The sequence below is a fragment of the Haemaphysalis longicornis genome, unplaced genomic scaffold (assembly GCF_048455015.1).
Source record: "Haemaphysalis longicornis isolate Haplotype H1 unplaced genomic scaffold, Haemaphysalis longicornis Haplotype H1 scaffold_4, whole genome shotgun sequence".
NCBI classification, from domain to species: Eukaryota; Metazoa; Arthropoda; class Arachnida; order Ixodida; family Ixodidae; genus Haemaphysalis; species Haemaphysalis longicornis.
In genome coordinates this window covers 184377557-184395264 of record NW_027526361.1, presented here as the reverse complement: position 1 = coordinate 184395264, position 17708 = coordinate 184377557, and the positions used below count along the sequence as shown (strand labels likewise).

Here is a 17708-nt window from a genome sequence, read left to right as displayed (position 1 = left end):
ATCTACACCGGAGGCATCAGTGACGCATGCGCATCAGCACCAGTACGTCGGCGCTTCCAGCCAACATAAATAATGATAACGCGGCGCGAGCGCGACATGACATTCCCACCCACTTATTTAAAAACAATCATAGCCCCAGCGCTCTGGAGGTCGCCTATCCCGGGCACTCCGTCGTACAGTTTGTGCGTGGTCTCGGGGCTCAACTTGGGTTGTAGGTTCCGGTTGGGCATCCGGCTGGGAAACCGGGGTTGCCGGGCACAGAACCTCCGATGCATGTGGCAGGTCAATTTCTGGAATGACTTGTGGCTCCTGTGGCTGATCTCAACAAGAACGTCGCAAATGGTCTGCGTGCACATATCGTACTTTGTTGCCAACACATACCAAATACGTGCAAGAAGACTTCACTTGCGTCACTTTACCAGGGAACCATTTCGCAACTTCCCCCCTCACAGAACGCACAAGTACTCGATCACCAACTGCAAACGACCGTGGCCCCGCTCGGCGCTTATCGACCGACATTTTAACTCTTTCCACCTTTTGTGACATAGTGCTCGCCACATTTGTGTGCAGTAATGATAACTGAGTCCTCAGTTTCCGGTGCAGGAACAGTTCTGCGGGAGTTTTCCCTGTGAACGTATGGGGCGTTGTTCGATAACAAAACATGAAATTATCGATCCTGTGTTGCAAAGACCTCGTGGTTGCTTTTTCTTTGTCTTCACGTAACTGTTTGAGCAGCGCCTTTTTTGTTGTTTGTACAGCGCGCTCAGCAGCCCCATTCGATTGCGGGTGGTAGGGAGGCGTAAGCAGATGCCTGACGCCATTTGCCGTTAGGAAAGTTTTAAATTCTACCACGCGGAACTTAGGCCCGTTATCAGTTACCACAGCAACTGGCAAACCATGCGCTGCAAACAAAGAGCGTACAACTTCGACAGTTTTTGTGGAAGTTGTGGAGGTCATGAGTTTCACTTGTAACCACTTTGAGTAGGCGTCAATCGCAATCAGCAACATCTGACCTTCCCTCTCTGCAAAATCCAAATGCACCCTCTCCCACGGGTGCTCACACAACTGCCAAGGCGAAAGTGGGGCTGGTTGTGCCGCAGGAAGCACACTCTGGCATATTTTGCACTTGCGCACTGTTTGCTCGAGAGCTTCATCCATCCCTGGCCACCATACCATTGAACGGGCTAGCGCTTTCATCCTGGTTATTCCCAGGTGTTGTTCGTGCAACAGGTCCAGCACCACATTACGCAAACACTCAGGAATCACAACCCTGTTTGTCCATACAACGCATCCATCATCGACGGAAAGTTCAAAGCGTCGAACCTAAAATGGTTTCAGTTCGTCTGAAACAGTCTTGGGCCAACCATGCCATATCGTGTCTCGAGCCACTCTTAACAGCTTGTCTCTGCCTGTCTCGCGATCAATGTCTTTAGCTGTCAACGGCAGCTCAGCAAGTGGAGAAAAATAAAAAATATCTTCCACCTGCTCTTCAGAGTCCGCCAGAGGCAGCCGAGACAAAGCGTCAGCATGGCTAATTGCTGTTCCAGGCTTGTGACTTATCTTGTACTGGTAATTCGCCAGGAATGCTAACCAGCGGTGTATCCTGCCTGTAGCAACAGCGCCTGCTTGACGTTTTGGATCGAACAGGCTAGTTAGTGGCTGATGGTCTGTTAATACCTGAAATGTTCTGCCGTACAAGTACTTGTGAAATTTTTTTTACGGCGAACACAATGCTTAACGCTTCTTTCTCAATTTGCCCGTAGTTTCGTTCCGCTCTCGAAAGGGATCGAGATGCGAAGGCAATCGGTTTTTCTTCACCATCTACTCTGTGCGATAGCACCGCTCCCAGTCCATATTCTGACGCATCACAAGTAAGCTGTATTTCTTTTTTCACATCGTACAGCTGCAGAACACTCTTATCAGTCAGCAACATCTTGCATTTTTCGAATGCGTCGTCGCAGCGACGTGACCAGTGCCATGCAGTCTCTTTGCGAAGCAACTGATGCAAGGGTTCTACCACAGTGGCTAGATTTGGCAAATATTTCGCGTAGAAGTTAACCATCCCAAAAAAGCTTTCAGTTGAGTCTTATTTGCAGGCTTTGGCGCGTTCTTGATAGCCAACACTTTTTCTGAGGTGGGGTGTAAGCCATTTTTATCAATTTCGTGCCCCAAGTACGTTACTTTTTGCTCGAACAGCCTGCATTTTTCGGCGTTCATCTTTATACCGTGCGTACTAAGGCGCATGAGCACTTGCTCCACTCTGTCTTTGCACTCTTTGTGCGTTTTGCCTGCAATTATCACGTCGTCTAGATAGCAGGCTGTGCCTGGCATTCCGTGCAGGATCTGATCCATCACAGCCTGGAAAACAGCCGGGCCACTCGCTACGCCATAAGGCAATCGCCGGAACCTGAAAAGGCCCAAATGCGTGTTGACAGTGAGCAATTCCTGTGCTCGCTCATCCAGTTCGAGTTGCAAATACGCCTGGGAAAGGTCAATGACCGAGAACACGGTTCCGCCTTGCAGTGCTGCGAAAATATCCTCGGGCACAGGCAGAGGATAATGATCCAATTCTATAACCCCATTCACTGTGCAACGGTAGTCGCCACAAATCCTCAGACCTACGCCATCCTTTTTAGGTACGATCACAAGTGGTGTGGCCCAAGAACTGTGCCTGACCCGATAGATTATTCCCGCTTTTTCCAGCTTCGCAAGTTCCTGTTCAACCCGCTCGCGAAGAGCGTACGGCACTGGTCGCGCCTTACAAAAGACGGGACACGCTCCTTCCTTGAGTACAATACTAGCTTTGAATCATTTTATCGAGCCGTACCCCGGTGCAAACACATCCCGATATTTCTCGGGCAGGGGCACTTCAGCGTCAACTGCTTTCACTCGCACTACTTCTTGCCATTTTATCTTTATCTTCTCAAGCCAGTTACGCCCGAACAAAGAAGGCATTCTTGCTCCCTCAGTTTCTTTAGCGATAACCAGGGGCAGTCGCATGCTTTGGTCATGGTATTGCACAGTTACATCCACGATACCTTTTATCGGTACTGGCGTGCCATTGTAGGTTACGAGTTTCACATTAGCTTTCCGGAAACTGGCTTTTGGAAAATGCGTCGCGAATTCGGCTTCCGACATCACAGACATAGCTGCGCCAGTGTCAAGTTCCATAGCTACTTCTTTTCCGTCTAACTCTACGTTGACTACAATGGCAGGCGTTCCCGAGCTGCGGTCCGTGTGACAAATCGTTAGCAATTCGTTATCAGAGCCCTCGTTTAGCAGCTGGTTCATTTCTTTCGTTTTACACATTTTTGCAACATGTCCTTTCTTGTCACACTTAAAACAAGTACTGTTCAAAAATGGACAACTTACAGGGGCATGGGGCCCTCCACACCGGTGACATGGTTTCGACCCGGGGTGAAAAGTCTTTGGCTCTCCTTTTTTCCGCGTGCCGGGCTTAGGGGGCGTGGCTCGGTTGAACGGTGCTTTTCTCGCCGCTGGCCGCGATGTCGTGGCTTGTCGTTGCCAGTGCACTTCGGTGTCGCCAGGTGCACGTCCAGCGTTGTTACCAGTGAACACTTTCTTCGCGTCTTGCGTTGCGGTTTCCATGGCTGTAGCAATGCTGCAGGCCCGGTCCCAGGTAAGTTCAGCATCCGTCATGGCCAGAAGTCGGCACCGTATGGCATCCGCTTGTATCCCGGCAATGAGACGGTCTCGAAGAGCGTCCTCCAGGAACGCGCCGAACTCGCATGTGGCCGCCAATTTCTTTAGCTCGACCACGAACTCCGTCACGCTCTCGTGTGCCTCTTGCTTACGTTGGTTGAAGCGGTATCTTTCCGTGACCACTGAACGTTTTGGAGCGTAGTGCTTTTTAAGCACGCTGGTAGCTTCTTCGAAAGTTACCTTGCTCGGCATTTTTGGCAGGAGCAGACTGCGGAGAGTGACGTAAGCCTTTTCCCCGATGGCTGTCAGGAATAGCTGCAGCTTCTTCTCCTCCGCGATGTCGTTGGCGGTGGCGAACAGCTCGAAACGCTCGAGATAAACATCGATGTTTCCGCTGTCCGGCTGGAACTCCGGAAGCTTGCCGAAGTTAGAAGCCATCATCGCTGCCGGGGCTGTGGCCATCTTCACTGCGTCGTGACGAATCCCATCCTCGTCGCCAGTTTGTTGTAGCATCATCCGAGCCGGTTTCTTTCAGGAACAGCCTTTATTCCGAGGTGCACACTGGCAGCCTCAACGCAACAACCCCCAGCCGCGTACAATGCATGCGCTTATCTACACCGGAGGCATCAGTGACGCATGCGCATCAGCACCAGTACGTCGGCGCTTCCAGTCAACATAAATAATGATAACGCGGCGCGAGCGCGACATGACAGACTGGATGAACGACGAGACCTGTGTTTATTTAATCCACTGCATTCAATCCAACCAAACAGAAAAGGATAACAAATTCCCTCCAGTGTCTTTTTAAAGAAACCAGATGAAGCAGCGCCGACCCACCAATCACTTTCCGCAATTTGTGTATGATTTGCACACAATATTGGTGGTGTCAGGGGGGCCGCAAACCTACGTGAGCGCCAAGAGATATGACGATGTGACTGTGATGGCCCATCTAGGTCCCTTCAATAGTGCTTACGCGCAATTACCACACAGATAACTATTTTTAGTACTCGCCCACATAACGTAACTCCCAGGCATATTACGTAATGTGCACAAAAATTTGGAAGTTTTTCAGTATCTCTTGAGGTTTTTCGGTTAAAATCGTTTTTCGCTGCTTGAATGGTGCCTAGCGAGTTACCAAAGGACACCTATAAACGCAGCAAAGTTGTGTTTTCTAATCATGGCCCGTGGATTAAAAAACCGTTTTCAAGCGCCTTCCGTTCTGATTTCGCTTTTCTGCTTCAAAAGAAATTTATTTTCTTGCAAACAACTCAAACTTCGGTGCTTTTATGCAGCTGGACCAAAAGAAGCGGGTATCCAGGCAATAATTTGCACCAGCACGACATTTTTTTACTGCCGATATTTTGTAGATGGAAACAGAGAAACGGCACGACGGAGCGCATGAAGGGGTCTCACTAACCACCGCCGCTGGACTCGCCGCTGCACAAGTGCGCGTGGTACACGGGAAAGTCCAGAGCCGCCGCTTTTCCTCCACCGCGCAGCCCCCAACAACTTCAAGACAAAGAAGATTGCCTTGCTTCGTCTCTCCTGGCTGTTTGCCCCGTGTACTGGACGTTTCTGCACCCGACGTTTTCAGTAGGCTGCAGTCACCGCCCATCTTAATGATGTTCGGATTTTTATGGCGTAAGGACGACTGAGGGCAAACAGCGCCAGAGGATAGTTACTTTACAAAAGGGATTTTTTGAAATATTCTAAAAAAAATAAACGTAAAAATAAATAAAAGGAATTCAAGATTACTGGTGGAAAGAGCCAGGTTGTCATAATGCGTGATTAGAAATGAAATGTCAACATTTTCACGTCGGAGAGAAACTCAAAAAAGCATTTTATGTAAAATATGGGCTCGTCTTCTTAAAACTATGGTGGGTGTTGGGGAATGCGTTGTCTGTATAGTCTAGGTAATTATTCGTGCGTGTGGTTTTCACTGCGTTTCATGTAATTAAAAAGGGAATGCGGGTAAGGCGTCACCACACCTCCAACACAAGGGTCTTGAAGATCCCGTGAGCAGATATGAGGGCGTTGCATGCATTTTGTGTGCCCTGTCCGTAGTCTAGCCAAAGCGACTTCGGCGTACCTGTTGCGGGTATCAGTGTTTTGTGGTCCCAAGTGCGGTTTGATTACGTATATTTTTTGTCTGCTGCTTCGGTCTAGTATGTTTGCCCTGTTTTACGCAGGTGTTGTTTGATGCGTGGCTTAAGGCCTGTGTAGGGTATCGTGGTTATGTCTACTGTATTCCTGGATGCAGTAGCAGTGGCCCTCTCATCGGCAAACTCATTGACAGCAATCCCAGCCTGTCCCGTCAACCAGCACAGCACCAGATTATGTTGTTGTGGATACATAAACATGATGGTGTAACAAACTAGATTAACGACGTTGTTTATGCTGCGTTTGTCAGATGATAGTTCACGAACACTTGATAAACCTGTATAGATGATGGATGTGGGAGTTTGTTGTAAAATATAGAGAGCGTGTTGTAAAATAGGTAAAATTCCATATACTTTTGCTGAACAAATGGTGGTGTGACGCTTATGGTTCTGCATGCATTCATTAAAGTTCGGACCATGAGCAGCACAATCCTACATAGTGGAGGTTTTAGAAGCATCATTGTAAAACTCCGCTCGTGTATGTTTATGATACAGACACAGAAATTGCTGCAATATTGGAATTCTTAAAACCCTATTTTTGCTAAATTTCATAAAACATTGATCACAAGGCACTGCGGACTTCCCTAGTGGTAAAATACCCGAAAAAGATGATCGGTACACATAAAAAAGACACATTAAGATCTGAAGCTTCCTCCCTCATTTTAACCAAAAAGGGCAGAGGGACAGAGGGGTGATTTACAAACAGCGGAGACGTAGATGTATCATCAAAAAAAGATTGAAAAGGACGGTTATTTAGAGAAGGAATTTTAAAAGCATAAAGCAAGTATATGTACGTCCGTTGGTTGTCAAGGCACCACTTGTTACATCGAAATTGATCATTTGTACCGGGCTAGTACAGAAAGCACCTGACACAAGACGAAGCCCCAAGTGTAGCACTGGGTCGAGCATTTGAAATGCCACTGTAGTTACATTTCATACACCGCACTGCCATAGTCCAAACGAGACCCTGCCAAAGCAGTATACAGGCGCTGCAGGATTTCTTTGTCGACACCATAGGATTGGTGGGAGAGAACCTTAGGATATCCATTAATTTCAGACATTTATGCTTGTGTTCCTTGGTGTGATGAAAGAATGTGAGTTTGTGGTCAAACATAACATCTAAAAACTGGTGCTTTTTCTTCGTAGGAATCGAGACCCCATTAAGAGTAATGTCTGTCCGGATGGACGCAGAGCTTCGTGGAGAACACAACGCAAGTACATTTTTTATGGATTGAGTTTAAAACCATTAGCGTCGGCTTAGCAACCAGGTTTGTGGACGCCAAGCTAGACGTGACGTTCAAGAATGAATATTACATGACTCTAAAGATATCTGGACGTCGTCTATATACATACCGTTCATATTTCAAGGAAACTTCCCAAGAGAGTTCGTTTTAACTGTAAAGATAGTGCAGCTTCAAATTCCACCTTGTGGAACTCTGCCTTGTTAAACGCGCACCCTTGACAGTCCAGTACCGACTCTAACGCGAAACGGTCTCTTCGAGAAGTAACTAGCCAGGGTGTTCCCATATTGCCCGAAAGACCGATTAACTTAACGTCACTAAGGTTGCCCTAACGCCAATCGATGTGAGAGGCTTTATCCATGTCAAAAACACCGTAAGGCAAAACTGTTTGTAAACGAAGGCACCCTTGATATATGATTCAAGTGCCCCCAGTTAGTCATTCGTGGATCGCCCCGCCCTCAAGCCTGCCAGGCAGCTCTCGAGAAGGCTATTGTACTCAAGAATGTACAGGAGCCCCCGGTTATTCTCTGGAGAATCTTACACAGGCACCTACCTAATCAGGGCAATAGGTCGATAGCTGGCGGAAAAGGAAGGATTCTTCCCTTTTTTCAGGAATGCTACAACTACGCAAGTGCTGTATGGAGGTGTATGTTGTGTTGTCTGCGCCCGGAGCTGAATGCTTACATGTGCTTAGAACAGCTTTCAGGTCATGAATCTAAAGCGGGGAGTTGAAAGAAGTGTTCTATATGATTTTGTCACGTAGCGGCTTCTTTTCGCAAGACATTTTCTACCTGATGAACGCGTTTGTGCACTGTGCAGAGCCGAACAAGTGTTGGAAGTGTGCAAGTATGTTCGCTTGGTCTTCCGGTGTGTCCCCTTTTGTTCTCAACTGGGGAAGGCTGCGTGTCTGCTGTTCTGTGAGTTTTCGTATTCAGGTGCATACTTTATGTGTGTCTGTGTATGAATTTATTCATACACAGGAGGAGCGCCAGGAGCGCAAACCTTGTTTTGCAACACGGCGCACACGCTTTCCAAAAGCCTTCACACTCTTCAAGGAAATTAAGTTATCCGATGTGGGGGACCGACAGAAGATACCCCAGTCCTTGTTCGGGGGTCTCGCGCTCGCCTACACTCGCATTTCACCAGCGCCTTTTCGGGTGGCACAGGGAACCAGAAGCTTGAAGAACGGACTTTTCTATGGATTCGAGGATGTTCGCCGTAAGGAGTCGGGCAGCTTCGTCTACGTGTACGTGTGTTGTGGAAGTGTACTGTAGCGTAGATGTTTCTATGTATGTACTCTAGTTTGCTCGAGCTTCACTGAATCTTTTGTGGGAAGGCGAACTGTTGCGCCCTTACCTATGTATGTTAATGTGGTTGGGAAGGGATCACTGCAATATGGGTTTGTCGCCACGTCCCACTCAAGGGATGGAAAGAGTACCGCAGAGCCAATGGCCAAGCAAAGGTACGAATATGTGTTGTGTCCTAAATTATCGTGAGTAGGCTGTTTTTGTTAACAAGGCACGTTGCCGGTGATGTTAGGACCTTTCCAATGAGGCGAACTCGGACACCCGTGCGGGAAGAGCCCAAGAGCGGGTTATTGGCATTGAGGTTTCCAACTAAAAGAGCTGGTTGCAGCAACAAGGTCTATCAGAGCCTCAAAATCTGCTCTTGTTACCCCGTTATCAGGGAGAATGTAGAGGAAGCATACCTTTATTAACCTGTTAAATATAACTGCGAATTATGAGAGCCTCAAGGACAGCGTTCAGATTGATGGGATGACATCCTAAAGATTTCCGGGCGATGATCGCCACACAGCCAGAAGAGTTTGTGCAGTCATCTTTCTCTTTCTGAATACCATACAACTATACAAGAATTTTGTGCGTTCCTAATTTAGATGCGTTTCTTGTAGACAAATGACACTTGGCTGATTTGTGTTCAGTACCTTGCCCAGATCAAGATTTTAAAGAAGGCCTCTACAGTTCCATTGAGCTGTGTTTGCTGTTCCTATTATTTAGAGTAGGAGCTGCGGCAATGTGTATGATTATGTGTTGTCTTTAGGGGCCGTGATTCTATCCTTTTAAGGCTTTTCTGGGCGCTACCCGCCGCGGTGGCTCAGTGGCTAAGGCGTTGCGCTGCTGAGCACGAGGTCGCGGGTTCGATTCCCGGCCGCGGCGGCAGCTTTTCTGATGGAGGCGAAAAGCAAAAACGCCCGTGTGTACGAGATTTCGGCGCACGATAAAGATCCCCAGGTGGTCAAAATTAATCCGGAGCCCTCCACTACGGCGCGCCTCATCGCCTGCGTTGCGTCGGCGCGTTAAACCCCACAATCAGAATCAGAATTTTCTGGGCGCTTTGGCATGGAGACCCGTTTTTGCGCAGCCCTGAAGGCATGAACGGCCCGGCGTCTTGAGAGCACCCGACAAATCGGCCGCCACCGACAAGGGCGTCGGGGGTGCCACGGCGTGCACAGCCAGTGCAGCAGGGGTTGGAGCCGCCGCGGGTTCCTCCGTCTCCATCTCCTCCGGGCCCTCTCGTGTGCGTTGGTCTAGTGGAGGGGGAGCGGTGGTGCCACGATAATCGCTGCTGATTTCGCAAGCTGTGGGGTGGCGGGTTGGGCTGCCGGTGACAACCTAGCGGGGCGTGGGCGTAGAACACTATGTCCCACTCGCGTTTGTGAGTCCCTGCCGATACCAGAAACCTCTCCGCTCCGCGGCGAGCTGCGTCGGCGTACCTCCCCTGGAGAAAGCGGCGAACTTCTTTGGCGCCTACGGGAAGGTGATTTTCTCTGTGATTTACAAGTTGATTATTTGTTTGTCTAGTTTGAACTTCTCACAAGCACTGGAATAGGGTGTGTGAGATCCCTGGCAGGTTGCAAAGGGGAAGATTTCTAGTTCCCAATTATCGCTTGGGTGGTCTTGGGGTGCACGACCCCGTACGCCAGTACGCCACGGCAAGAGTTTGTTGTATGCCCGAACCACTGACACATGAAGCAGCATCGCAGGTTCCGTATGTACGGTCGGAAAGGCCGCTTAATGAATCCTGCATTGACTGACCTAGGAAGAGTTGAGCGGTCAAATGTCAAGATTAGGTGTTTTGTGAGTATTTCTGCGTCGTTTCGACGTGTGGTGATCGGCGCCACTGCTGTCGCGCCCTGATCACTATGGCCCTCGAGCAGATGGGCTTCACTCTTATTTACTAGATCCGAATAAATTATCATACCACGGGAACTGTTAAGGCTGCGATGGGGCGGGATCTCGACGCCAACATGGACCATTGCCGTTTGCAAAAATAGGATTATTGGATTGCTGTTTTTGTCGACCGGAATCAGGAGTTCTCCCGTTTTGAGTTTTTTAGCCCTATACGACTTGCCGATAAGGTTTTTAATAAACTTGGATATCAGAAACACACACTGGACAGTTATTGGTTCTGACTTATCAAGTGATTCCATAATCGAAAAGCGCAAGAAATTACCGGCCTTTGGCAGCGAGATCACAGGCAAAAGAGAAAAGGGAACGTCAGTGCGGCCCCTTTTTAGGGACCGATTTTGTTGGCGGCGAGGGGGGGGGATTTCAAAATCCCACATGGCATGTATTCAAAGCAGACGACAGGGTTTTTTATTCTCAGACCTTACCCTGAAAGCTTGATAGGTCCCGGAGATCCCTGCCTGACAAACATACACAGCGCCCATCGGCCGGAGCTTGACAGCCATCATTAAAAGATTTTACCATTCACTTTAGAACTCGTTACCAGGGTTACAGTGTGAGTATGGGGGCTTGGGGTCCACGGTGTCGCCAATACCGTCACCATGAATACTCAAGGGGCCCCGTGCGGGGACAACTGCCATCCTCAAATCTTCGTTACTTCCTCCAAAAAAAAAGTGCTCCTCTTGGTGTGTAGTATCTTCCTCAAGGATCATAAAGCGGCACTCGCCTGGAAAGAACTGCAAGCCCCCGAAAAAAGAAACAACAGATGGCTGGATAGAACATTGATGTGCGACAGCGGGGGTCGTCATGTTGACGGGTACAAAGTAGAAAGACTTCCCCAATGAAGCGGTCACAGCAGCATCCTTCTCTTTAGAGCGCGTGAGAGAACAGGTGCCCACGACTTTACTACCAGTGGTAAAGTATTGTCCGTGCCAGAAACATTCTTCGAGAGTGTTGGCATACACCCTACCATATGTGGTTTAGTAGGAAACCGCAGAGTAAGCCTCATGATCAGTAAATTAGAATGCGTTTGCATGATTTGTCACAAGGTATTGGAACGTAGAGTTATTAGCTCGCATCGGCATTGGCTGTTGCATCTTGCACTTGCGGGCAAGGCTGTACGGTGATAACTGCTTAAATAGCATATCAAAAGATATCCAAATTTAACCTGTTTTAAATTTACCACACCAATCAGTGCAGATTTCAATATCATGTTTTTGGTTGCGCCTTTTGAAACTTGCCACTGCGGTGGTACGTAGCAGATGAAAAAATAAAAAAAAAACGATAGAACTATGGAGACACGCGAAATATGGAGATGATTTTTGTGAGGATGATTATGGTGGCATTTTTAACCGGGCCCAACCCCTGTCCGCTTGGAACCGGCCTTTATCAGTGCGCCCAACACAGGACCCGCGGACGTGCCAGAGGTTCGTGCACTCTTACCATTCCGGAGCTGGTTCTTGGGAACAACTTGTCCACCACTGCTCTGGAAGGACCACCGCTCCGGTTGTGGCTGCTGCCCCAGGCCACCCAGTGAATCTCAAGGATGTCGGCGTCGTTGTATGCCGGGTAACCTAATTTTATTATGTTACCCACATCGGAGACAGGGTAAGGTTTGGCGGTGTCATCTTTCAAGTCGTAGTTGTCGTTGATCCAGCCCTGTAGTGGGGATGAAAAAAAAAATTACCAACACGAATCACTATGAAAACCAGCTCCCATTTCAAGAGGACTTTGGTTTGAGCTAGTTGGTGAATTTTTGTGATTAAAAAACAGCGGGGAAAAAACACAGCACAATAAAGGAACGACAAGCAGACAGCGCTGTCCTGTCTACTTATCGTTCCTTTTTTTCTGGTATTTTTCCGCGCTGTTTTTCAATGATGAACAGTTCCCATTTTTTATTGTTGTCCCCATTCTCCTCAAAGGGGCAATGAAACTACTAGAAGTCACACTTAGAGCAGTCATTGTGGAGGCAATAGAGCACCCTCATGTAGGGTAAACACGAGGGGAGGCGACAGGTTGTCGCATTTAAATTTTGAGCATTTGTTTGTGGCCCAACAAGTTACATGGCTCGAACCATGGCCCACTAGCCTTATCACAATACCCATAGACCACTCTGTCGATTGTCTTTAAGCAGGCTTTAAGTGAATATTTTCTAACGAATCGTAGCTTTCAAACGTTACCCTTCTCTGCGAAACAAAAGCGACCTTATTTCAGATCTAGAGGGCCCTATGTTTGCATTCCGTGACACTATGCGTTAATGCGAGCACGGCGCTTTGCTAGTTATACTTTTGATTGATGATCGTGGGGTTTAGCGCTCGGAAGCTGCACATAGGCTTTGAGGAGCGTCGTAACGTTGGACTGCGGGTTACTTTTGACTCCGGGTGCTCCTGATACTTTTTTCTGACTACTTGGCACTGCCGTCTGTAATGTCTCACGCCTTGGAATTCTTTGTCACACGAAAGAAAAGTGTAGCCAGCTTCAGACGTTCCATCACTAAAACATGGCTCCAGACGACGAAATCTCCACCCAATGTGATCACTAGCTATGCCCAAAATGAAATTTACGCATTCGCCGCCTCCGATCACTTAGATGGAACATGAAGACAAAATGTAAAATTGGTTCTAAAGAAACATCGTCTCGTTGGAATGATATTGACACCAGCTTCAACGTGAAGTTTACGCAAATATGCTATATAAGAAGGAAAACAGACAATAGTCATGCGGTCTGTAGTGAAGGGCCAGGGCAGTGTGGTGGTCAATCCACCGAACCGGTGGTGTGGAGCTTGCCAAACCGCTTGGAAGACGAAGAAGAAGAAGCAGTTCGGAAGTGGTCGGCCAAGACGACAGCAGGACGGCGCCCTCGAGGTGTAGGCCCGAGGTCCGTCGCCAGCGCTGCCTTCCAAGGTATACCATCCGCCGTGGTGCAGGCCCGACGACAGCCCTGGACGCCGCCGGGAGAGGCCGGTGTCCGGACCACGAGTGAGCGGTGTGCCGGTGACGCGGAGCGCGGGCAGCGAGGGCTCGTTTCGGGCGTAAGCTACCTCCTGCCGCCGCTAGTCATCGGCACCGCCACGTTCTTCGCCCTGAGACCACAAGCCAGTTTGGAGCTCCTCGGCACAGAGAGCTCAGCAGCGTCGCGACAGAGCCGCCTCGCATTATCTCGCCCAAGCCACCGCACCGTCTATCCTCGACTATACTGCACAGTGCCAGCTCCAGCGGACTGAAGTATGCCAGTTCTTCCTTAGTCCCGTTGAAGTCTTGTAAATAGTTTGTCCCGCTTTGGGTTCGCGACCGTTGGATTTTCTTTTGAATAGAATGTGTGTGTTCGTGGGGATGGAGTACCACGGCTCATAGCTCTACGTGCGATCCTGCCCATTCCTTCATAACACGGTCTACTAGTGACTTTTCACCACAAAAACTCGTGAATAATTATGGACAGCTTGTTGCAGTTGGCAGAGGCAGAAAGAAACCAATGCAAGCTACACAGGGACGATAGGTTTGGAAGAGGAGGCATTTGCGTTTGAATTTTGTGCATGTTCTTTTTATAGCAAAAAGGTGGTCGGGTAAGCAATGCCCGAACGAACACGTAATTATACGACGCTGTTACTGCGGCACTTCGCCGGCGGTGCTGCCTTAGGACAGCCGCCCGGCGGGTTGCGCCCCTGACCATACACTATCCAACTGACATAAGCGGTACGGCAACTTACTCGACTTTGTTCGCCGAGTAGTACCTATGTTCCACGAAACGATTACTATCAGCCATAACAAAAATGCGGCAGGTTAACAAGTCCGGTTCGAAGCTGAGAGCGATCAGCGGCCCTTGAACAGTGTCGCTGCTCCACCTAGGAATTCGTTCAGTAAACAGGGTTGTCTGCGACATGGCGGAGCAGCATACTACCGTTCAGCATACTACCGTTCGTTTTTTACACAAGTTCTGTATACGTAATTGCTGACGTCACGAAACAATCGATTCAGTAGGAGAATCGAAATTATGATAAAATTGTTTCATTTCTCAGCAAACAAAGCACCGTTTTCTACCGCAGAAGACCAGGGGCAACTATAAATACATCCAGTCTTCCAAATAAAACCAACTGGTATTTTGTCTTCATTACCCCCTTAACCATGCGATGCTCCGCGATTCTTCTCTACGGTCCTGTATTCTCGCACTTCACGCTTCCCGATGCCCTTCAAAACGACCTACAGTTTGAAAACCCCACATTTATCAGTGCGTGCGTTGCTCGAACTACTGGGGTGAAAACTCAGAATCAGTGCCGGAAACTATGATTAGGCGTTGGTACTGGGTGGTTCTTCGAATATGGCAGGTTTCTTTAAAAGCAACCAGAGCAGAAAGTAAATCCGTGGCGGCTAGAGGTACACAAAAATTTTAACACGTGTTGATTTGCGCACTAATCGAAGCCCTTGTGTATACTTCGCCTTAATATGAATGTCTAATTGAGGTTAAGGCTGACTTTAAAAAATACTGTCATTATTACAACGAATCAGATAAATTGCATTTAAAAGCGTATCTTGCAGGCAGGGAACAAAGTAAGTAAAAGCAGGCACGGACGATAATCTCTCTCTTCGAAACTGTAAGCATCGTGGCGGGAACCCGAATAGGCTGGACGTGTCACAAGCAAGTCGCCATGCACCACGCGCCAATAGGTTTACATAATACTAATAGCAATACGGCGTTACCGCTCCACTCTTAACCCCCCATCCTCCGAAAAAGTATAGACCCGATGCTCGACAGAGCGGTGTCAAAAGTAGAGCACATTTCTGCACAACACCATATATGTCCGTGGTGGAGTTAAACGAGTGCTATGAGGATTCATCCGTGCAACACAAAAAACCTCAGCTTGCTTGGCCGCCCTTGAAGCACGCACTCTTCCTCAGGAATAATGTAAAAGTTCACGTCACTTATTCGCAGCAAGGGCGTGCATGGTCCGAAGTAGCGTCGGAGTAACTGTTCTGGTTGACCTCGGAGAAGAGCCGGAGTCCATACCCACACTTCTTCTCGTGGGTGGTACGCTCCTCTGTGCCGGACGTCGCAGCCCTACGCATCAGCGGCGTTCTGGTGCCGGAAGCGCTCACGCGATACATATTGTGTGTCTTTTGCCCGCTGAGAGATTGCTTAAGCGCCATGGGGGACAGTGGCAGTATATTCATAAACAAACACTGAGCCTAGCAATGAAGCATCCCTACCATTGACTGTACGAAAAGAATAGAATCCCGTAGTTACTTGTGCCGCGGGGTTCTAGGCGACGACCCCAAACGAAAGTACGCCATCCCATTTCCGCTGGTCTAGGTCAACGTACATCGAAATCATATGTTCTATCTTCTTAACCAACTGTTCTGTAAGTCCATAAGGCTGAGGGTGATAAGTACTTGTTTTTCAGCGGCTGGTGCAGCCCAGTTTCAGGACTTCAGCAAGCAATTCGGCTATGAATGCAATTCCTCTGTGAGTTTTGTCTACCGCAGGAACACCACGGCGATGTACTATGTTTTTATCGAACATTACAATCTGTGTCGCAGTGCCCCGGCAAAGAGCCTTCGTCAGGCAATTGCGAACCAAGTAATAAGTAGCATCAATAATTCAACTGTTGGCAGTGGCGGACTGAGCAGAAGGACCTAAAAGGTCCATGCCCTCTTTGGAACAATACTTTTGATAGATCTATCGGTTGCAGAAATCACGCTGGCTATGCAGCAGAGGTACGGAAAAGCGAGCCTGTGGCAGTCGTGGCAGCTTTTAAAGCTAGTGATTCTTCGGCCGTACGGGCGGGAAGCCGACACAACCGGATGAAAGCTCGTCGTGATGGGCACGAAGAATGTTTTCGCGGAGTGTTTTGGGCGCGACAAGTACGTGTTTCGTTCTGTTGGATCTAGATTTTTCTGGTACACCACGTCATTGACAAGAGTAAAACGTTGCATGGCTGGGTGCAAAGAGTTGGGGCAATCGAGAGGTTCCGCCTTCCAAGTGATCGGTGAGGGGACGGAGTTATGTATAATCTCGCTGTTTTAGATGCGAAGCCATTGGTGTTATTATAACACCCAAGAAGTCTCCATCACTGCCTTCCTAGGTTGAGTTCTGGGCAACCGTTGGAACCGTGGCTTGCAGTAATCCTTGTGTGCACTCATCGTCGCTGTGTGTTTGTGATGTAGAACTGCTACAACCTGAGGCTCCAGCGAGCCAAGCGCCTTGATAGATCTTTGAGAATCGCCAGCCAATAGCCAAGCGGACTAACCGTTACTCCCCTCACATTTAGTTCCAAAAGGGTGTAATGATTGTGGCAAAGTCCAGTAGTACCCCAGAAGACGAACTTTTAGTCCTTTTTGCTTAAGCATGCGTGGAGTCTTTTTAGGCGGCGTATTAGGAAATAACGTTTTCAGGAGGTTGAGATTTTGAGTGCAGCTGTCCTTTGAGCCTACACGGACTCACCACCCACAGGACGGATCAGGCTCCCATGCAGTGCAGCATAACCGCTAACCAAATTCATTCACAGCATCAAGCAGAAACGGGCAGGAGTGAAGGAACCAGACTTCATGCGACTTAAGCTTTTCTCATAAGATACGTTATGTACGGCACACCTTACCTGTCTCCCAAGCCAGCCGAATGGCGAATATTCTGTGCTTGTGACATCACGCCATGATATCATTCACTGCAGGTGAACAGGATAAGCCTTTTCGTATGCTCTGAGTGGTCTGATGACGCCATGTCACAAGCACAGGCAGGCACGCACAGAATAATAATAGAACTAAAACGAGAACAAAGCAACAAACGTGAACAAAGAATCGTCAGCCTTATTTCGGAAAGTGGGGTAACCTAGCACAGGAGACAACACCTTATCTTAAACCAGATGACTAGTATCGACAGCAATGAACAGCAGGAATACGGTACATTATGATTTGTACTAGCTGCTGTGTAATTATTTGTGGCCATCATCAGCTATCGAAAAAGGTTTTCTGATCGTCTGCTACCTCATTCGGCTACTTCCTACCGTGAATCGTCATCGGTTGTTTCGTTTTGGATATCCCAGGTGGCACCACCGATCCAACATCAGCTTGCCCATCCATAATGGCCGCCATTTTGCACTAGTCGAAAATCGATATTATGTATCTTCAGAATAAACAGTTATCTTCTGTCGTTGTTCCCGGTGCCAAAAAAACTATACCGCAAAATGCAACGTCCGTGTGAAGTGTTAGCGTGAACGGAGCAGTGATACGCTCAGGAAAATTCTTAACGTTCCATTAATCAATGTAACATCCTGTATGTCCTGGTGCTGATTCTATGCTGCTGAGGGCATCGCCAAATTTCTAGCGCCGCGGAGAGATGGGGAAAGGGAATCTATGAAAAGAAGACGTTTTTTGAAAATTTTCCAGATTTGAAAACTGAATACTATGATAATCCCAAGGCTTGAAGTTTGTATTTGGGCTTGCTCTTGTGAC

At 48.3% G+C, this 17708-nt stretch overlaps 1 protein-coding gene across 1 annotated transcript; it reads right to left on the bottom strand.

Annotated features, from left to right (window-relative positions):
- Window positions 1-2485: 2485 nt before the first annotated feature.
- Window positions 2486-4232, bottom strand: LOC144180699 (uncharacterized). Its single transcript, XM_077708988.1, has one exon. It carries the CDS (start codon window positions 4177-4179, stop codon window positions 2809-2811), a length of 1371 nt encoding a protein of 456 aa, XP_077565114.1. The 5' UTR covers window positions 4180-4232; the 3' UTR covers window positions 2486-2808.
- Between the last annotated feature and the right edge of the window lie 13476 nt (window positions 4233-17708).